Source organism: Moschus berezovskii, chromosome 26 (genome assembly GCF_049115385.1).
Source record: "Moschus berezovskii isolate FMDL1 chromosome 26, NW_MosBer_1.0, whole genome shotgun sequence".
In the NCBI taxonomy this organism is placed as follows: domain Eukaryota; kingdom Metazoa; phylum Chordata; class Mammalia; order Artiodactyla; family Moschidae; genus Moschus; species Moschus berezovskii.
This window is the reverse complement of record NC_142485.1, coordinates 5,421,857-5,443,820: the sequence shown is the minus strand read 5'-3', so window position 1 is coordinate 5,443,820 and position 21,964 is coordinate 5,421,857. Positions and strand designations below refer to the sequence as shown.

At 44.7% G+C, this 21,964-nt stretch overlaps 1 protein-coding gene across 3 annotated transcripts in view; it reads left to right on the top strand.

Annotated features, from left to right (window-relative positions):
* Positions 1–10,619, top strand: part of NGLY1 (N-glycanase 1) — a 58,161-nt gene extending 47,542 nt beyond the window's left edge. The window contains exons 10-13 of one of the 3 annotated variants that reach the window (XM_055416731.2): positions 3,069–3,254; positions 8,817–9,005; positions 9,675–9,852; positions 10,232–10,619. In XM_055416731.2, the coding sequence (XP_055272706.2) occupies positions 3,069–3,254; positions 8,817–9,005; positions 9,675–9,852; positions 10,232–10,407 (729 nt within the window). In that variant the 3' untranslated portion in view covers positions 10,408–10,619. The remainder of the gene's footprint in view (positions 1–3,068; positions 3,255–8,816; positions 9,006–9,674; positions 9,853–10,231) is intronic. The other 2 variants (XM_055416733.2, XM_088832719.1) reach the window with 2 other exon arrangements.
* Positions 10,620–21,964: the final 11,345 nt, after the last annotated feature.

Sequence of the window (21,964 nt, the reverse complement as noted above, 5' to 3'; positions counted from 1 at the left end):
GTGGCTTTATCTGTTTCTGACTGTGCTCTTCGTTGCTGTGCCTGGGCTCGCTCTGGTTGTGCGGAGCGGGAGCTGCTCTGCAGCTGTGGTGTGCGGGCTTCTCGCTGCAGCGCCCCCCCCTCGTTGCGGAGCACGGGCTCCAGGGCGCGCAGGCTGTGGTGCTGGTGGTGTACAGGCATATTGTCCTGCAGCGTGTGGGATCTTCCCAGATCAAGGATGGAGCCACTGTCCCTGCATTGCAAAGTGGATGCTTAACCACTGGACCACAAGGGAAACCCTGTAGTTTGATTTTTATAATTTATTTTTTATTGAAGTTTAGTTGATTTACAATGTTGTATTAGTTTCAGGTTTACGACAGAGTGATTCGGTTTTATATATATATTGTTTTTTTGCCCTGTTTTAAAATTTGCGTTTTGATGCTGAGTAATGACGTTGAATGTCTGTCTCTAAACTTTCAGATATCATCTTTTGTGAAGTCCTGTTCAGTGCTGTGAAAACTTTTTAAATACAAGTGGGGAACATAATAGAAATCTGAGTGATTCCGCTAGTGAAAGTGTTCATTTCTTATTACATTCTTGACCACATCTAGTTTTGGCTAGAAATTGTTGTTGGTGTGAGTACTATTACATAGTCAGACTTTTGTAAAATATTATCAGTTAATCTCTCAAAATTAAGTGATGAACAATGGGAATATAATTCCTAGAGTTAGAGGCTAGCTGAAAGCAGTGTTCTCTGTAATGGACATTAAGAAAGTTCTTTGCCCTTAGGGAGCTTAAAGTTGACTCACTAGAAAGCATTTATTATAAACGCCTAAGAAGATAAATAATGAAAAATGCTTGAAAGGAAAATAACCAAACAAAGTTTTATATCTTCTTTTTCCAAATTTGCCGTTATTACACCTCATTTCTCTAATAAAGGAAGAGTGGTGAATTATCCCTAGTAAACATGGTTTACTTTTAAATTTATCTCATCATATTTAGCAGGCAGTTAGAAGTGGTGGTTCAGCCATAGAATAATGATCTGAATTCAACAGATAACTCCAATCACTGCTCATGCAGTGCACATTACAAGTAGAAATCTAAATGAAGCCAATTTAAAAAGAGCCAATGCCATTCACAGCTGTGTTCAGTTTAAAATATGGTATTTAGGTCTTCATTTCTTTTTCTTTTCATGGATGAGTGTGCTTCCTCTTGCATGGCATATAAGTTAATTAAACTTTAAAAATAGGAATTGGGCTATATGCCCAGATTGTTTTCCCTTTTGAAAAATTTTAAAATTTCTCAATTATGGAGATCATTTTAGAGCTGTGAATTTTAAAAGTCATTTTTCTCTTTAGAAATAGATGTTTATTTTAAAAGTCAGTCCTGAAAAATTAGGGAACTATATATCTTGAAATCAGCTGGACAAAGAAGGAAAATTAGTGATGTTTTCAGAGTTTTGTCTTAACCTTAAATTTTAAAGCATTTATGAAATATTAATGTTATAAATGATATATATATATTCAGTAACATATTTTTCTTTTCCCTTTGTAATTAGTTATCTTTTGATAAAGTAGTAGATAATGTTACTTAAAAATTTTAATTCCTTCTGGTTTATGGCAGTACTCTGAAATATCTTTGATAATGAAATATCTTTGATAAAGAAGAGAATGGGGAAGTATTGTTACCTGCTAGTATACTAATTCATATTTAGAAAATCACCTTCTAAAAATAATAAACTGATTTTATTTTTTACCTTATCTTTGTGGCAATAATAATCACAGGTTCTAGGGAATTATCTTCTTATTTATACATTTGTAAATACTTTCTAAGATATTTTATATTCTACTTACTAATCCTTGTACATTTGAAGTTTTCACATTGGTTAATACCTGGTACCCAGTGTTTAACCGCCCCCCCCAAAAAAAACGCGTTACCTACTATCTTGATTAATTAGTCAATGATTAGTTAAAAAGCAAGACATTGATACAGACTAGAACAGTGGTTCTCAGCAGTGGGTGATGTTGCCTTGCAGGAGACATTTGGCAGTGTCTGGGAACATTTCTGGTGTCAGAACTGGGAGGGGTGGTCCCACTGGCCTCTCATGGGTGAGACCAGGGAGGCTGCCCGTGGCAGCCTCCCCATACCCACCCCAAGGAGGACTGACCTGACCCGCAGGCGCCTGTGCTCGTGTGTAAGGGTGAGGGGACGTGGTGTCGGTGCCATGCAGACGCAGGGTAAACGCAGCATCTTTCTCAAACTGTAAATTTGCTCAGAGACTGCAGGAATTTAGGGGACTATTTTGCATTAAAAGAAACGATTTATTTTGTAATACGAGAATGCAAAACTGCCTGCAGTTTTGAGGTAAAACATGAGTTTTTGTAGCAGTTTCACCCGTGCAGAAGATCACTTCCAGCTATCCTGTCCTCGCTTCCAGCATCAGGGATGGACACTGATGAAATGACTTTTGGCTACGGCCTGGAGGGGGAGAAAGAGTCCCGTAGCTGGAGAGGAGCAAGCACAGCCTTCCAGATGCACGTGTCAGGGCCCCGAGGCAGGAAGGAGCTGGCTTTGTAAGGAGCTAGAGGAGGAGGGACACAGTGGGGCCGTGGAGGCAGCAGGGAAAAGGGGCATGGGGTCTGGTGGGGGAGGTCGCGGAGGACGACCTGTGTGCGGCCCTGGCCACCTTCGTAGGGGCTTAGGGTCTCTGTGCAGCGAGTTAGGCAAGTAAGTGATGTGTCCCAATTTACGTCCTTAGCAGTCGTTTTGATCTGTGTGGAGAGGTTGACTTGAAAGCTAGGACTCCGCTGTGGGAGATGACTGCTGTGTCCAGTGAGGTGGTGGTGGTGGTGGTGGGAGTGAATTCATGTTGACGCAGTCCCCAAAGTGTAAGTCACAGCTGCAGTTTATGTTTCTTGTTTTCTGCTTAGTAATGTCTGTTGCTATGTCAGCGCCACACTGATGATGTTTAACCTGTAAGAGAATTTCCAAATTTCCCAGCGGGGCCACTACACTTTCCCATTGGGGGATCGCTCTTTGTGCACCTGTTTTCTATTATGTTGAAAAACTAATTCTTCTTTTTTTTCCAAGAGTAAAGAAACCCTGTTCATCCCCTCTGAAAATGAGAAGATTTCTAAACAGCTCCACCTTTGCTATAATATTGTAAAAAATTGTTATGTCCGAGTTTCAAGTAATAACCAAACCATTTCTGGATGGGAGAATGGTGTGTGGAGAATGGAATCCATATTCAGAAAAGTTGAAACAGACTGGAACATGGTAACGTAATGCATGAAACTGTTTAAAATCTTGGTCATTCTTTAAACAGAGATTGGCTTCATTTTTCACCTGGTCTTACTGTAAAAACTGATATGAGAATTTCGTTTAGTTATCCTTAAACTTGTAAAAGAAGATCCTGCTCCCAATGTTTAATGAAAAGTCCATTAGAAATTTGTGTGTTTGTATCAAGAAAGTACCTGTTTTCATCAGAGGCCGAATTTAATTCTTTCATGGGGGGAAAAAAATCATGTGTATGAGCAACTCATGTAACTAGTTTTTGCATGAATATATGGAGTATATTATTACCCATTTCTTGTGGATATGTATTGATTGCCTGCTACAGAGCAAGCTACTAAGAACCATAACAGTTCAGAGTCCCAAGAGCTAACCATTCGACATGCTTCCATTTCAAGGGATTGTGACTGGTTGAGCAGCAAGATTGGTTTATTTCTTCTGTTTCCTCTAAAATAACGGAAGAAATGGATGCTGGGACTGTGGCGGTTCATTATACCAGTTCAATATACCAACTTGTACATTGTTGTCACATGTTATCTGTAATAAGTAAGAGGCTTTGCTTTTAAACTACCCCCTCCCTTAGAAAAACTCACCAAAAATAAGTGCAGAGCTACTCACATGCCTGCGCTAGATCTGACTCTTACTGATAGATTTCATGGGAGTGAACGAGCTTATAGGCCTCTTTAACTTGCCAGGTGAGAGGTGCGAAGTTGTCCACTTGTGAGACACTCAGGTGGACGGAGCGGGAGTCACAGATGAGCAGCTGCTGGTGTTGCTCCACTTGTGAGACACTCAGGTGGACATAGCGGGAGTCACAGATGAGCAGCTGCTGGTGTTGCTCCACTTGTGAGACACTCAGGTGGACATAGCGGGAGTCACAGATGAGCAGCTGCTGGTGTTGCTCCACTTGTGAGACACTCAGGTGGACATAGCGGGAGTCACAGATGAGCAGCTGCTGGTGTTGCTCCACTTGTGAGACACTCAGGTGGACGGAGCGGGGGTCACAGATGAGCAGCTGCTGGTGTTGCTCCACTTGTGAGACACTCAGGTGGACGGAGCGGGGGTCACAGATGAGCAGCTGCTGGTGTTGCTCCACTTGTGAGACACTCAGGTGGACGGAGCGGGAGTCACAGATGAGCAGCTGCTGGTGTTGCTCCACTTGTGAGACACTCAGGTGGATGGAGCGGGAGTCACAGATGAGCAGCTGCTGGTGTTGCTGAGCATCTGCACCGTGCTTGTCCTTGTGCTAGGTATTCCCCAGCATGCGAAGGGCACACACCGATAAGGCCCCTGCTTTCTTCTCTTTTTCCCCAAAAGTTTGTCTCCTGAACTTATCTTGGTGTGCATTTTGACCATGTTTTTGTAATACGCTAAAAATGATTTATACGCTTATTGAGATTGTAGATGTAGGAATTTAATTCATTAGTTAGAGAAGGACATAGATAAAATAAGATTTAAAGTTTCCAGACATGTGTATCTGTAATTGACTGTCTAGTTGATGAGCAGGCAATGGCAAGCCACTCCAGTACTCTTGCCTAGAAAATCCCATGGATGGAGGAGCCTGGTAGGCTGCAGTCCATGGGGTCGCTGGGGGTCGGACACGACTGAGCGACTTCACTTTCACTTTTCACTTTCACACATTGGAGAAGGAAATGGCAACCCACTCCAGTGTTCTTGCCTGGAGAATCCCAGGGACAGGGGAGCCTGGTGGGCTTCTGTCTATGGGGTCACACAGAGTTGGACACAACTGAAGTGACTTGGCAGCGGCAGCAGCAGTTGATGAGCAAGGATGGACTCCTCTTAAAAGACTCTCCTCAGTTGCAGGATTGCTCTGGACAGAAAGCAGGAAGGGACAGACGTGGCTCCTAACCAAGGGCTTGTCTGTGCTGGCTTCTGCACCGAGCACAGCATGCTGGAGGAACCGCTGTGCAGGGAGCAGAGCTGGTCTGTGGCAGGCGCTCGGTCCTGACCCGCGATTGTCCACCTGCACGTGAGGGCCAAGCGCCTGCTATGCCCGCAAGGACGTGAGCGCACTGGCATGGAAACTTCCGAAGGGAGACACGCCCTGGTTGCGGGAGCCAGGCAGAGAGCTTTGTGGAGTGGGCGGCACTGGAGCCCAATGCTGGAAGGAGAGAGGTGTGGTTAGACAGGAGTGGCAGGTGCTTCTAGACCTCTGAGTAGATCTCCCGGCTGGGGCGGGTGTGTTGTGTGAGAAAGCTTCAGGTAAATGAGATGTGAAGGCCATTACGTGCAGACATGCCTGCTTAAGTGTATGCCTTCATATACTTTTACAAGGGGCCCTGTTTTTGCTTTTTAAAGCTGAATGAATACATTTTCAGTTCTAACTGAAAAATGCTAGAATTGTAACTGTACGTGTAGAAACTGGTAACTCAGAAGTAATTCGTTGCCATTGAAAACGTGGGTTTTGCACTTGCACCCGTAGTTTTGCTGTCCTAGTTCCCGACTGCGCCGGAGGCAGGGCCCGGCTTCCCCACGCCCTTCCTCTCAGTGTGCTCACGGGGCCACGGCGGGCCTCTCCCCGGAGCACAGAGGCCCGCTCAGTTTTATTGCTAACAAATACACCGTTCAGCGACGTCTGGATTTGAAAGGAGCATGAAAAGCTAAAGAGTTTACTGAAGAATTCACTTTTTAAGGGCACTTTTAAAATGTTCCTAGATGCTCTGTATTTTTGAACGGTTTTATTCTCTTTGCCACAAGAGTCATGTTAGTGCTTTTTGATGCGTGACATGATGTCAGGAATTGATGCAGTCCTTGAGAATCAGACACTGTGCTCAGCATTTGGGATCTGGTGGTGAATTTCGAGGCAGACCTGAAGCGAGGGTCCACTTATGTCAGAGGAAGACCGGCTGCGGAGACGAGCGAGGGAAGGGCCTGGCAGGGGAAGGGAGGTCTGCTTGGGCCTTGGAGGTGACGGCAGAGGAGCCTCTCAGAGGCAGTGTGAGAAACACTGTACGCAGACGCACCGACCTGAGCAGCAGCTGGCAGGCTCAGAGAGGAGGGGGTCGTGGGGAATATGGGGGGTGAGGCTGGAGGGGTGAGCGGGTCAGGCCCCGGGGCTTGGGTGGCCTTGCAGTTATGCAGCAGGAGACCATGCAGGTGTTGAGGCGAGGGAAGCTGATCGTCACACTGGCCGTCCAGAGGCTGCGAATGGAAGCACGGGAAGCGTGGACTGGAAGTGGGAACTGACGGTGTTCATAGTGGACCTCAGCAAGAAAACAGTAACCAGAAATAAGGTTCCTGAGCAAGGGCAGTGAACTAGCATTGGAGGATGACTGGAAATACAGCTGCTCTGCTGGAGATGCGGGCATGACTGACTGCGCGGTGAACTTAATTAGAGCTCATTCAGCAGCCTCAGCAGAACGCTGATTCTTCAGAGCATGCTAGAGAACCACTTCAGACAAGAATAGCACACACCAGACCTCCAGGAAACGGAGCAGCGGGCCGACCAGCCTGGCGTGTAGTCATCAGAAAGTCGTTCCGGGAAGGTCCTCACGAGAATGGGAGATGCAGGAAGAAGCTGACTTGCTCGTTGTTCTCAGTCTTGAGAGCAGTTCCGTCAGGGTGCCTCGTGAGCAGCATGGCTTGGCCCCACTCCGGCGACCTCGCCCCTCTTTGCAGGCGGTCATCTGCCCTCTGTCCTCACAGATGCTGGAGCGGGGCCAGGGCGCCTCACCTGTGAGTTTAAAAGACAACACACACAGACGGGAGTTTGCAACAGGCAGCAGTTAAAAAGTGCTTTTTTTCCCCCTTTAGAGCAAATAGTTGACTAAGAGGTTATAAAGTATTTTTTTCTTCTAAATAAATTATAATTAATATTTCTGTTGGTTTTACACATAGGACCACAATTGGAGGTTTATGTAAATCCTGTTGTTTTGGTTTCAAGTTACCAAACTGAGTATACTGTATATAGTAACATCCTATTGCCTCTAAAAATGCTGAGTTAAATAAGTTGGCTAAAATGCTACAGATCGAATATATTGTGCAAAAACGATGACATGAATCTTCAATAGAAATAGGACCTGTTTCATCTCCATGTGCTCTCCCTTTAACCTAAGGGAACTATTATTTGCTCACAGTGTGTTTGAAGGTTTATTTAAGAATTCAGTGATGAATTCCGTCTTTTAACGTTTTAGAGTCATTAAAAAATGATGCCGTTAGAACTGAAAAATGTGAGTCTTAGAAAAAGCAATCCCAGACAGGTTCAATAGCTATCAGAAACCTTTTGTGACAGTTAAAACAGTTCTGGCCCAGACCCACCTGATACAATGAAGGCAGGTCTTAGGGGCAACTCAAAATTTGAGGTTAACCTGATTTCAGCGTATCCTGTTTTATATGCCTACACTTTTATGGGGGCATTTGAAGCTACTGAGCGCTGAAAACACACAGGTCACAGAAGACACACAGAAGTAAGATCACTTTCCCCCAGTCTTTTCTTTTCTTTCCACCACCTTTCTTCTGGTAACCCCTCTGTTTGGCTCATTGTTTTCAGATGACCCCCTTTACTAACCTCTGCTTTGGAGGAGTAGTTAAGTCATGGATAACCCATAGAGGCCCTGTGGTTCAGCAGAGGTGAACCCTCTATCCCCCAGGGGCACAGATGCAGCCCTGAGCCCAGGTCCCCTGCAGGCAGCTGCAGGGAGGCTGCGGTGGCCACCCGCGGGCCGAGGTCCTGGAGTCGGGCAGGCGGCAGCACCCATGCCCGGGTCTGCTGTGCAGAACAACAGTAGGTGGGCGTGCGTTTCTGGTCTCAGGAGGTTAAGTCGTTGTCCTTGGAGACTGATTGTTTAATGATTTTATTATCGCCACCTCGCTGGTTCTGAAAACTCAGATTAGCTGACACATTTAACCTGGAAGAAAACTAACTATAGGTTGCCAAATGGAATGAAATGTCGATAGCGTGCTGGCAGTGACTGGTCTTACGTGACTGAAAACTAGAATAGTACGGGACTGGATGGCAGGTGTGTTTCTTGTGCTTCCAGCTGTTTGCCCCTGAGAAGTAGACTAGATGTTTCTGAAAGGGTGTATCTGTGTGTGCAGGTTTCTGGTACAAATAAATACTGTTTATTAAACCCTGTAAATCCAGAACCTATGCCCCACAGAGTTTATGATTTGGTTAAGTTACATAATACAAGTACATCTGAAATGAAATAGCTATACTTGGGTCACAGAGTATCAGCAGTTCAGGCGGGATGAAATTCTGGAGGACCATGAAAGCCAAGAGTTTGGATGTAATGTGAGAGACAGGTACTTGCTGTGAGTTCTAGACCAGGCAAGTGATATGAAGGAAGTGGGATTTTAAAAGCGTTAATTAGGCAGTTGCAGAAAAATGAGAATAAAGTCATGACCGTTTTGACAAGTGCCATATAATTGAGGAAAGAGGTTTTTGTTTTTTTGTTGTTGGTGTTCCCCCAAGACTTATAATGCCCGGATTGTTGTGTGGCGAGTTTGGCACTGGGCATAAATGATTAAAGAGTCAGATTCTCAGGGGGTTGAGCCGGGGTAACTGGACATCCGTTTTCTTATCAGCATTTGCAGAGTGTAGATGATCCTGTGAGAGCAGATGGACTGGAGGCTTCAGTGAACCTGGATGCCTCCTCTAGGATGTTGGTCAGGGCGCTGATGGCGGAGGCCTGGGGAGCATCCTGTTCAGAGAGGCATGAGAGGAGCGTGGACATGACCATTTTCACCAGCACCATTACTTTAGCAGTGACCGAGGTATCTCTTGGTTTATAGGGTGTGGCCCATCTCATTCTAGGAAAGCTTATCTGAAAACCCAGGCTTAGAAAAGAAGATAAATTAACAAATGCATTTAAGAGGACTCTTCATTTTCATCCAGATTCATCATAAAGTTCACTTTAAATAGCTGGACTTAATCACTTAAATGAGAATATAATTCACCAAAATTTGGTTAGTGGGCAGCCTTAGGGCTATACTAATTGATGCACTTATCATTCAAATATTATCTTCCATCCCTAGCAAGAGATGATGCTGCTGCTGCTGCTAAGTCACTTCAGTCGTGTCCGACTCTGTGTGACCCCATAGACGGAAGCCCACCAGGCTCCCCCGTCCCTGGGATTCTCCAGGCAAGAACACTGGAGTGGGTTGCCATTTCCTTCTCCAATGTGTGAAAGTGAAGTCGCTCAGTCGTGTCCGACCCTTAGTGACCCCACGGACTGCAGCCTACGAGGCTGCTCCATCCATGGGATTTTCTAGGCAAGAGTACTGGAGTGATGATGTGAAAAATTGTCAGCAGTAAAAATCCTCGCAGTGGGGAAAAAGGAGGTTTCAGTCAGCAGCTGTCCATAGTGCACGTGATAGACTGAGGGTCTGTGCTCTCACGCTGTTTGATGGTCTCTGACAGGCCCTTTCCCTCCCTCTTTACAGGTGTATTTAGCCCGCAAGGAGGGGTCATCCTACGCTTACATTTCCTGGAAGTTTGAATGCGGGTCAGTTGGCCTAAAAGTAGACAGTATTTCCATTCGGACAAGTAGTCGGACCTTTGAGACCGGCACAGTGCAGTGGAGACTGAGCTCTGACACCACACAAGCAGAAGTGACAGGCGGTAAGCGTCCGACTGGAGAGCTCACCATGAAGGGCATGTCTAGTGCTCTGAAGGGCAATTGTACCTATTTGAAATGTGGTTAAGGGCTTTTCTTACCCTGGAGTTATTCATACTACTACAGTTTAAAAAAATGATTCAGTTAAAACCTGTAGTTTAACCTCATTATAATAAAAGGGCTTATGTTTCTTATTGTAAACCACAAATGGAAAGAGAAAAATCATTTCTTTTTCAGAGGACATATTTCCTCCATAAAGAATAATTTGTATTTATTTTTTTAAGGGTTGATTTTTACCTGTAAGGTAGTTCTATAAAATGCATTCAAAGCTATCTCTGTGTTCTTATCAAAAGCAAAGTATTAATTTTTTTTTTCCTCCAATAGATAAAACTCTTCACTCCTTTCATGACTTTTCTGGGGCCACTGAAGTTATTCTGGAAGCAGAATTAAGCAGAGGAGATGGTGCTGTTGCTTGGCAACACACCCAGCTGTTTAGACAAAGCTTAAACGACCGTGAAGAAAATTGTTTGGAGATAACTATAAAATTCAGTGACCTTTGAGAACCTGAGCATCCCAGAGAAGCTGGCGATAACCAAGGACGTAGCTTGTCCTAAAGTAGTCTGTTGGTGCCACGCACGCTTAGTTGGCAGTCTGCTCCCCTTTGGTAGCATATTTCCCTGTTGGCTGTCCATCATGTAACCCTCATGAAAATACGTCTTTATACCATGGACCATAATGAAACCTCAAATTAAAAGCTCCCTTCCATATGTGACTCTGATTTGGAGTGAAATCTTACTGCCCCACTATGAGAATTTAACTTAAAAATTGTAATTGTTAGCTTTAAAAGTAAAGTGAAGGTATTCATGACTAAATGCTATACAGGATTATGGTGAAATCTTCAGCTAATAATAGTAATTTGACAGTTTCTGATCAGCCTTTAATTTTTCCATCAGTAGCTGAAATAGATTTCCTCAGATTTTAAATTTTTAATAAATGTGAACATGTATCTCATAATACATGAAAAATTTTATGATTGTAAATATGTAGGCGTTTAAGAAATAAATTATTTTGCGTTACATTTTTTTAGTGATTACTTTGGCTAAATAAAAATCTTAAGTATGCTAAACATTGAAAACCACTTGAATAGCCAAAATTATGAAAACAACATTGCATAAATCCAAAGATACATTATAAATCCATGGTATGTGGACACTTCTGAAAATGCTTTACTGTTGAGTTTATTTTTGAGTATTTTTATCTACCTCATTGAATAAAATGTTTTTTTTTTTTACTTTGAAACTATGTAACTATATTATTCAGTATCCATACAATGTATCAAGAGTTTTCATGCTGTATTGGGTGTAACTTCTCCAGTTAAACTTAGTGAACATGTGTGGAGTGTTTGTGTGCAAGAGCGCAGTGGGGGCGCTGTGGGGCAGTCAGATGACCCCTGCAGCCCCAACCCCCAGAGGCCTGTGCTGGCAGTCTGCAGAGGGGTGCCCAGCTCTCCCGGCCAGAAAAGTTCTCAGACTTTCTCACCCTGAGTAGCCCAGTAACGTGTTTACAAGCGTTATAAAATACCTACCGAACTTCTGAAACAATGGTGTTATATTTTGTTTTTAATTGTAGTCAAACTCTGTTGAGGATCACTTTCTTGCTGAAAACTTACATTTAAAAGAAAAGTAGCTTGTACCTCTAAATTTATTAATATGTCTTGAATATTAGAAATTTTTCTGGAACTCTCAAACTCTGAAGTTAATCACAGATCATGGAGTGGCCAAATAGGTAAACTTGGGGAGACTTGACTCCCACCTATCTTGTGAAGTGTCTGGTTTCAGCACAGTAAGCACTTTGGTGGTAAATGGACCAATACTCCTCGTGAGAAAAACTCTTAAAGATGCTTGCTCCTTGAAAGAAAAGCTATGACAAACCTAGACAATACATTAAAAAGCAGAGACATCACTTTGCTAACAAAGGTCCGTCTAGTCAAAGCTATGGTTTTTCCAGTAGACATGTGTGGATGGGAGAGTTGGACCATAAAGAAGGCTGAGCGCCGAAGAATTGATGCTTTTGAACTGTGGTGGTGATGAAGATTCTTGAGAGTACCTTGGACTGCAAGGAAGTCCAACCGGTCCATCCTAAAGGAAATCAGTCCTGAATATTCACTGGAAGGACAGGTGCTGAAGCTGAAACTCCAGTCCTTTGGCCACCCGATGCGAAGAACTGCTCCTTGGAAAAGACCCTGATGCTGGAGAAGATCGAAGGCAGGAGGAGAACAGGAAATTGGTCATCGGTGGTCTGACCAGCAGCATCTTGATTGTTTTAGGTACAGTTAGTTTTCACTTCCCGGGTTGACTTGTTCCCATTTCATGGAGACCGCTTCTCAAAACTGTGACAGCTTATGTCATGGACTAAAGCCTGGCGTGCTGCATGGCTACAGTCTGGTCATCACGTAGTTAACTTCTTCCACCCAATGGGAGTCTCAGTCTAAGACGGCCCACAGGAGATGGCCCAGAAAATTATCTGTTGCCGTTGGTGTCAGTGTGTTAGTCACTCGGTCGCATCTGACTCTCTGGGACCCCGTGGACTGTAGCCCATCAGGCTCTTGTGTCCGTGGGATTCTCCAGGCAAGTATACTGGAGTGGGTTGCCATCTCCTCCTCCAGGGGAATCTCCCCTACCCAGGGATTGAACCCCGGTCTTCCGAATTACGGGCAGATTCTTTACTGTCTGAGCCACCAGGGAAGGCCCTTGGACTGCTTGTTCTGGAGGAAGATCATTGCTGTGCTAGGAGGCCTCTCGAGCAGGTGTGGAGAGGAACCAAGGACTTCCCTCCAGCCCCGTCCAGACTTCAGGGACGCCTCAGGAGAAGGAGTCACACAGTTGGACCTGCCCAGCCAAACCACTACTGAATTCCTAATGCACAGAAACCAGATCTGATGAGTGGTTTTTTAAAATGTGTGTTTACAGAGCATGAGGTTGCTGTCATGGACTGAATGTGTACCCTCCCCCAAATTCATGCGCTGAAAACCTGACCCCCAAGTGTGATGGTGTTAGGAGGTGAGGCCTTTGGGAGAGAATTAGGACATGAAGGTGGGACCTTCTTGAATGGGTTTCTTGCCCTTAGGAGAAGAGAGAACCTCGAAAGAGGCCATCCAGAAACCAGGAAGAGGGGAGGGCGTCCAGCAGGGCCTCAGCCCGATCAGAGCTTCCAGCGCTGTGAGAGATGCGTGTTTGCTGTTGGAGCCCCCAGTCCATGTGATTTGTTACGGGAGCCCAAAGTAGGGGCAACAATGTAGGGACGTTACTCTTTTATCTTGTTCATTAGCCAGTTTGGTTCCTTCTTTAAATGTTACCGATGTATACAGTCATCCCTCAGTATCCACAGGGGTTTGGTCTAGGACTGTCTACAGGTACCAAAACCCAAGGATACTCCTCAGTTCCCCTACATAATATGCCATGGTATTTGTATACAACCTACACACATCCTCCTGTATAGTTTAAATCATCTCTAGATTATAACACCTACTACAGTATAAACATGCTGTGTAAATAGTTTCTGGTATGAGGTAGATTCAAGCTTTGTTTTTTGGAACTTCCTGGAATTTTTTTTTTTCCGGAATTTTCTTCTAGGAGGTTTTTTTGAAAAACGTCTTTACTGTTTTTATTGAATGAAAGGTTCTTTACGTTTATGGTCCTTTAAAAGTCCCCAGAGTCTCACACCACGGCTTCATATAATCCCGTAACTCCCTTCCTTGATTCCCTACCTCTGCTGCCCCGCCTGCTTCTCACCCCTGGGGGCCCCAAGCGTGTCCTCTGGGAGTCTGGCCCTTTTTTGGTTTACTCACTAGTTTGTTGTGTTTTTTATCTTCTACTTAGAGGTGATACATCCATCTTCCTGACTGGCGTCACTCAGTGTGGTCATCCCTGGTCGCGCCCGTGTTGCTGCGAGTGACATCCTTGCATTCTTCCTGTGACTCACACGCCACTGCGTCTGCTTCATCCGTTCCTCCGCTGGCGGACGTTTAGGCTGCTTCCCTAGCCTGGCTGTTGTGCACAGTGTCGCTGTGGACGTTGGGGTGCCCGCACCTTTTCGAGTTATCCTTTTGTCTGAGTGTACGCCCGCGGACGACACCGCCAGGCGACCTGGTAGTTCTAGTTTTAGCTTTTTAAGAGACCCTCTTATTCTCCATGACGACTCTGCCAGCTTCCATTCTCACCGACTAAACTTTGTGGGTTTTGCCGTTAATGGTCTGTGTGAGACAGTGTTCTGTTGCTTCGCTTTGTGTTTCTCTGCTGACTGGTGGCTGGAGCGCCTTTTTACACTTATTGATCGTTTGAGCTCCCTGCTCTGCAGTTGCCTGTTTGGCTAGTTCGCCCCCTTTTCTATTGGATTCTTTGTCCTTTTCTTACTGATGCTTAGTTCTTTATATACGGGGACAGGAGCCTTCCGCCTGCTTTATAACTGTCTCCATCCGTGATCCATCTTTTAAATAAATATGTTGATGATCCTTGTCCAGACAGAAGCAACAGAGGGCTCTCTTCTCTACACGATCTATTTAGGAAGATAGCAACCTTTGACTGTACACCTTTGTATAAGCCCTAAAGCCAGTCGTACGAGAGAAAGGGCTTTGTGGGAAGAACAGGAACAAAGCTGTATCTGGTGGCAATAAAGAATAGTGTGTTGAATTCCTGATGTTCTTGAAACAACACTGAATGAAATTCCGTCTGTGAGGGCAGTATGCTTACAATCGGAGAACATCTAGAGAGCTTAGGGAAAAACAAATGCTTGAAGGCATTCTCATGCTAAATTCTTTGGTGGAAAGAAAAACTGTCATCTGAAATGTAACGGTATCCCTTGCAGATGTTTAAAAACTAAAAAAAATAGCAAAGAAGACCTTTGATCTTCACTTAATAAATACGGAACCATCAAAGCTCTTGTAGTCCTCATAAATTTAAATTTGAAACAGATTAAATACCAAGGGAGAAGGCTGGCAGGGAAGCTTTGTAAAATGAATCACAAAGTAGTTGAATTAAAAAGAGGCCAGCTGAGGAAATGTATACTGTAATTTCAACTGGATTCAAATCATTTCTCAGGATAAGGAGTGTCCATACCAAACGGTGGCACAATCAAGTCATGTATCTTTGCCACTAAAGGGAAATTAAGGTATTTTTTCGTTAATAAAATACTATTATCCTGAAAATGCTGGGTGGCAGAGGAGTTGCCCAAAGGGGGTGGTGCAAACCTGAGTACCATGTTTGCTTGCCCACGCCCGGTGGGCAGGGGCGTCTCCACTGGGGTGTCAAGAGGTGGCTGGGCTCTCTAGCCCTCCAGCCGGCTGGGGCAGGCGCTGTCCCTCCCACCTCCTCCCACTGGTCCATAGGGCACTCCCACCCAGCCCTACACCCCCAGGAGCCGTGGGAATGGCTTGCTAACTCAATACACGTGCTCAGTAAGAGAATGGAAGTAGCCTACATTAGATTTCTCAGACTCTCCACGTCATAATTCATAAATCAATATTTGAGGGAAACTTTTCATTTTGCTTTGTGAATACAAATTAATTATTTTTCTTAGTGGGAGTGCAGTGTTGCCCTTCAGCCTCTTCTGAAAATATAATTTTGATTTCACTGAAGAAGGAATTGCAGATTAAATTATACTGTTTATGAAATAATTCCTATTTTAAACTGTGATGTATTACAATGGGAGCATATAAATGGAAACAGAAAAGAAATGGCAAGTTGCATATTTAATACTTCTGCTATTTCCCTTTTGTACTGGTGACACCTCACACAGCGCACAGGATCTTTCAGGCAGTGTTCCTCAGAGTGAGGGGTATCTTCCACCATCTGAGGGGTCCCCTTAAATGCAGATTCCTGGGGCTTGTGCAGGAGATATTAAGTCAAAACCCTGGGGTTAAGCCTAGAGAATTTGGTTTTATTAACAAGTCCCGATTCTTTATTTTTTAATCAAACTTACTTGAACTGGAGGATAATTACAATATTGTGCTATGCATTCATTGAAGGTCTGCCTTTCCGCTCTTCTGCATCTTTACTAGTCTCCACACACAGGTATCTTCCCGTCCTCCCTTCGTCACCAGGGACTCACTCTCTCTGGTTCTTTTTCTGTTTGAATCTATCAGCATAATCCACATTGGCTTTCTGTTACCCTAATCAGTTCAACCAGTGCTGGTATTATTAATATTTAAATTAAAATCTGTGGTTGAAATAATCCCTGGGGCGGTTTGGCAGCTAGTGGCACATTCAGTTCAGTTCAGTTCAGTCGCTCAGTCGTGTCCGACTCTCCGCGACCCCATGAATCACAGCACGCCAGGCCTCCCTGTCCATCACCAACTCCCAGAGTTCACTCAAACTCATGTCCACAGAGTCAGTGATGCCATCCAGCCATCTCATTCTCAGTCGTCCCCTTCTCCTCCCGCCCCCAACCTTTCCCAGCATCAGAGTCTTTTCCAGTGAGTCAACTCGTTGCATGAGGTGGCCAAAGTATTGCAGTTTCAGCTTTAGCATCAGTCCTTCCAATGAACACCCAGGATCGATCTCCCTTAGAATGGACTGGTTGGATCTCCTAAAACTTTTTTTGTGTAGTGGTCAATCCTTATCTATCTTTCAGTCCTCTTTTACCAAAAAGATCCTTTAGCCAAGCTCCATTTTGAGTCCTCTTTCTAATTTCTCTATTCCCCTTTTATTTATTTTTGGCTGTGCTGGGTCTTGGCTGCCATGTGGGCTTTTCTCTGCTCGCGGCGACTGATGTGAAGGCTACTCTATTTGTGGCGCGTGGGCTTCTCATTGCGGTGGCCTCTCTTCTTGTGGAGCCACGGGCTCTAGGGCTTGAGGACTTAAATAGTTGAGCACATGGGCTCCAGAGTTGCCGTTGCCAGGCTCTAGAGCACAGGCTCAGTAGCTGTGGTGCCAGGGCTTAGTTGCCCTGCAGCCTGTGGGATCTTCCCAGATCAGGGATCAAACTGATGTCCCTGCATTGCAAGGTGGACTCTCTGCCGCTGGACCGCCAGGGAAGCCCTGTTAGAACGGCGCATCTCGTGGTCTCACTGATCAGCCTGGACATAGCTGACTCCCACAGTTGGACCTCATGCTGACATCTCGGGAATGTCTGAGATCCCCACCTCCAGCCACAGAGGTTCCTTTCCGTGCAGCCACACCATCTGCCCTCCTCAGACCCAGCCTAATCTGTACCAGGAATTATTTCAAGTACGGGAAATATAGCAACAAGACAGCACTCTCGGACCTTGCGGCATTTGTATTTTGGAGAAAGAGATAGCTTTTAAGCAAGACACACACACACCTTTAGATAGGGATATGCAGACAAACAGATTTTTAAGTAGCGATAAATTCCCACAAAAAAATATTATGTCACCAACGTGCAGAGTGAGTCTGATGCACCAGGAGTGACTTGCCTGTAACGAACCGGGCTGCCTCCCCAGCCGCTGGACAGAATGACCGACAGTTGGGTCTGTCTGTCCTGCCTCCCCTCACCAGCATCTGACAGGCGACGGTTACAGAGAGGACACACTGCCGTCCATGACCATCTGTCACTGTAGGCAGCGAGTAACTGATCTTGCATAATTCCTTCAACTGGCCACAAACATCCCCTGCATCTGTGTGTCCTTGGGATAAGCCCGACACACTTTTTCTTCATACAAAAAACTTGACTCCCCCATGTATCATGTGAGTGGTGTTAACCTCGGCCCCCACATGTGGATGGACTGGCAGTTGGCTGAGTGGTACAGGAGTAAATGTTGATGAGGACACTGCAGAAAAACAGCGCTTGTCAGCATCTCTCCATATTTACTTGGACCAGATCTGCACCTTTGCTTTGGTCTCACTGTTTTCCAGTGGTCATGTATGGATGTAAGAGTTGGACCATAAGGAAAGCTGAGCACTGAAAAACTGATACTTTCAAACTGTGGTATTGGAGAGACTCTTGAGAGTCCCTTGGACTGCAAGGAGATCCAACCAGTCCATCCTAAAGGAAGTCAGTCCTGAATATTCATTGGAAGGACTGATGCTGAAGCTGAAGCTCCAACACTTTGGCCACCTGATGTGAAGAACTGACTCACTGGAAAAGACCCTGATGCTGGGAAAGATTGAAGGCCAGAGGAGAAGGGGAGGACAGAGGATGAGATGGTTGGATGGCATCACCGATGCGATGGACATGAGTTTCAGTGAGCTCCGGGAGTTGGTGATAGACAGGGAGGCCTGGCGTGCTGCAGTCCATGGGGTCGCAAAGGGTCGGACACGACTGAGCAACTGAACTGAACTGAACACTAATACCTTTTCAGCCCCAGTGCAGCCACTCGATCACATAGCCATGTAGGTTTAAGTAAGTTCCTCCTGAGTCTGTTTTACTGTGTGGCACAGACAGACAATTCCAGCATCTCAGAATGTGGTGAGAATTGGAGCTGTCTCCTGTAAAGTACTGGCTTAGCACTTGGGTATACTAGGACCCAGGGCATGCTAGTGGCCAGCGTCATTGGTCTGCCCTCTCCCTAGAGGGCCTGGCCTGGCCAAGCTGTATCTTCTTCCTGAATTTTGGCCTTGGCCACTGCCACTTACACACCTTTCTCCTCTCCTTCATAATCTGGCTTCATGTTTGTCATCTTCTGTAAATTCTCAGTTCCTATTTTCAAAAGTGTAGCAAGAAAACGAGCAATATTGAAGATATGTAGTAGAATGCAGTATTATTTAATTGAAAGCAATTAAAATTGGGGACTTTTTCTTAAAAGTTTTTCTTATATGTTCACTATAGAAAAAAAATTAAAATACAGATAATCAAAAATCACCTGTAACCCCACTGCTCAGAGATGATCACATTTTAGATTTTGATATTTGTCTTTTCATACGTAGGGATACACATTTTAAAGTTCATGTTATCTTTTTTTTTGTTTTTTCAAAAATAGAATTTCACTATACGTGGTGTCCTGTTTTGTAATTTAAATGTAAGTGAATCACATTGTGCTTTTCAATTTATAATCGTTTTATCGCAGGCTTTCCTCTGGCTGTGGCCAGAGGGGGCTACTCTCTAGTTGCAGTGCATGGGCCTCTCATTGTGGCGGCTTCTCTCGTTGCAGATGTTGCCAAGCACAGGCTCAGTAGTTATGGCACAGGGGCTTCGTTGCTCCTCAGCATGTGGGATCTTTCCCGACCAAAGACTGAACCCATGTCTCCTGCATCGGCAGGCAGAGTCTTTACTGCTGAGCCACCAAAGGAGCCCTTTTCACTATTTTTTTATGATTGCATACTACTCAACTATACAAAGTTGTTGTCATTTGAAGCACACCAATCTCTTGTTAGATTTTTAATGGTTTGATTAGTTTGTTTTTCGGTTTTGATTCTTGTCGGGGTTTTTTTAAGAGAAAGAGGTACATAAAACTCTGGGAGTTGGTGATGGACAGGGAGGCCTGGCGTGCTGCCGTCCATGGGGTCGCAAAGAGTCCGACACGACCGAGCAACTGCACTGAGCCAGTGTTCATTGTAGAAGAAAGGAAGATTTCAGACACCTCTCAGCTTCTGTAATAGGCGTTCTCCCTGACCTGCATTCATTCAGCCAGTTCAATCGCTCGTGTCTGACTCTTTGCAACCCCATGAATCACAGCACACCAGGCCTCCCTGTCCATCACCAGCTCCCGGAGTCCACGCAAACCCATGTCCATCAAGTCGGTGATGCCATCCAACCATCTCATCCTCTGTCGTCCCCTTCTCCTCCCACCTTCAATCTTTCCCAGCATCAGGATCTTTTCAAATGAGTCAGCTCTTTGCATCAGGTGGGCAAAGTATTAGAGTTTCAGCTTCAACATCAGGCCTTCCTGCATTCATTAATGGAAGGTAAATGTGGAAAAGTATGCCTCATAGATTGCTTCTTTCAAAACTAAAGAATGCATAAATTATGGAAGGCATAAATTGGGAAGCAATTCCACGTACTCCAGATTCTCAATCAAGTCAGTCCAGCAATCATTTAGAGCAGCAGTCCCCAGCTTTTTAGGCACCATGGACCAGTTTCACAGAAGAAAAGTTTTCTGCAGACTGGAGTAGGGGAATGGTTTCAGGATGATTCAAACACATCACTTTTATCGTGCACAGACCAGTACCAGTCCATGAGCCAAGGGCTGAGGACCCCTGATTTAGAGCCACTGTCATCTTAAACTGAAGGTATTCTGTCCAAACCCAAAATCCAGTCCTCATCTCTAGGTGGTTCCCTTTCCACTTTTTCCTTTTTCTACCAATAATGCCACTTTATCGTGACACTTGATCAGGTCCTCCTTGCTGATTGCTAAGTCACTTCAGTCGTGTCCGACTCTGTGTGACCCCACCAGGCTCCCCCGTCCCTGGGATTCTCCAGGCAAGAACACTGGAGTGGGTTGCCATTTCCTTGCTGATTACTCCCTGAAAATGTCTCTCTCCCGCTGATTCCTTTGTCCTCCCACAGCAGGACCCGGCACTCATCCCTTCCTCATTGGCTTCTGTGCCTCTGGGCTCCCTTTTCTAAGACGCTCTGTATATCACTGCTAACACGATCCGTGATCTTTCTAAAATATTCATTTCATTGGGCCAGCCCTTGATTCCCCACAGATTTAATTCCTGGCACACAGTAAGTTGTTAAGAACAGTTGAAGGAACTCGATGACTGGTGAATGTGAGGTTTCCGTTTTGTTTTAGCTTAAACATGTGATTCACTAAGCTTGAACTCGTAACTGTGGAACTGTACTTCTTTTAGGTTTATTTTACTTACAACTATTAAATGAGGCATCGTAAAACAACTGCTGATAGTGAAATAAACTAAGGAGGTGAAAGCTTTAAGGACACGTCTATCCTGTGGAGTAATTTGAAGTCACAATCTAACTTTCACATCACGAAAACGTGGCTCATTCACAATGTCTTCTTAAATTGAAGACCCTGATTTTCATAATCCTCACTTGCAAATCAGCTTCATTATTTTCTGCATCTCTGTGTGTGCACAATCCTTCTTCCCATTTTGTTTAATTTTTAGATCCAGCCAACCTGCCAATCTTCTGTGATCTGCTTATGAACAAGACCATCCCTAAACAGAGCATTAGGGGTTTTGACTTCTGCATAAGTGTTTGTAAATTACCTAAATTCATTGAACACGTGGAGTTGAATGGTTTTATATCAAAAAGAAGTTTTACATGAAGTGTTCAGTGTTTACACTTGGGTGGCAAGTGCTTTCTCTTCTTCTGCATTCCCCCACTTGGATTTGCAAAAGTTGTGACAATGTAACTTTCAACAAGGTTTCTAAGAATTTCCGATAAATCACAGAGCCCAAAATGAAACATGTAATCCAAATTCACAGATTGAACAAAACCAATGAGTTGGTTAAAACAGTTCCTGGGGTGATTCTGGTATATCATCGCTTCTCATTTATCCCAGTTCTTTAGCAGAGTTATGTCTTAGAGCCCAAAGTATCGGCTGATAGGAGAGTTTGCTTTTCTCTCTCAGCTTAATTTTTATAAGTACTCCTGAATCTCCACAACTTGCTGATAAGCGACTGAAAATGAGGCAAATGAGGTAGATTCGCTGGGTCTCCTCCAGCGGCTTTGGATGAATGTGGATAATTAGCTCCTGAATGGCTGACTGTAATCACACAACGCACAACACAACACAACACACATTAATGCGCTGGGGGTCAAGTTGCCCGTGTTCCGAGCAGACTGAGAAGAAATGTGGGACGTTCTCTTATGTTTCAGAGTTATTTAAAACCTGTATGGCTCTTCAGCTGTGGTAGGCTATTCTTGCCAATAAGCTAAATTTAACATTTCTCTCAACGTGCTGCAATGAGGTTGCTGCTATAAATTGCTGTTGTGGAGACTGCAACTTCAGAGAGTGACTCTATGTGCAGAGGGCTCCAAGCCAACTTCTTGTCAGTCTTGCCTGCAGCCAGTGTGATTGTACTAGAAAGTACTTACTCTTCAGCACAAGACAACACCTGTAGCAGAGTCTGAAAAGACCCAACAACAACCTACGAGTCAGTCCCAGCTGAAGCGGAAATCAGCAGGAATATGTGACATAAAAGGTGAAGAATGCAGGCGCTTCCTTTGTATGCCTGATGGTGGGCATTATTTTAAAAATCG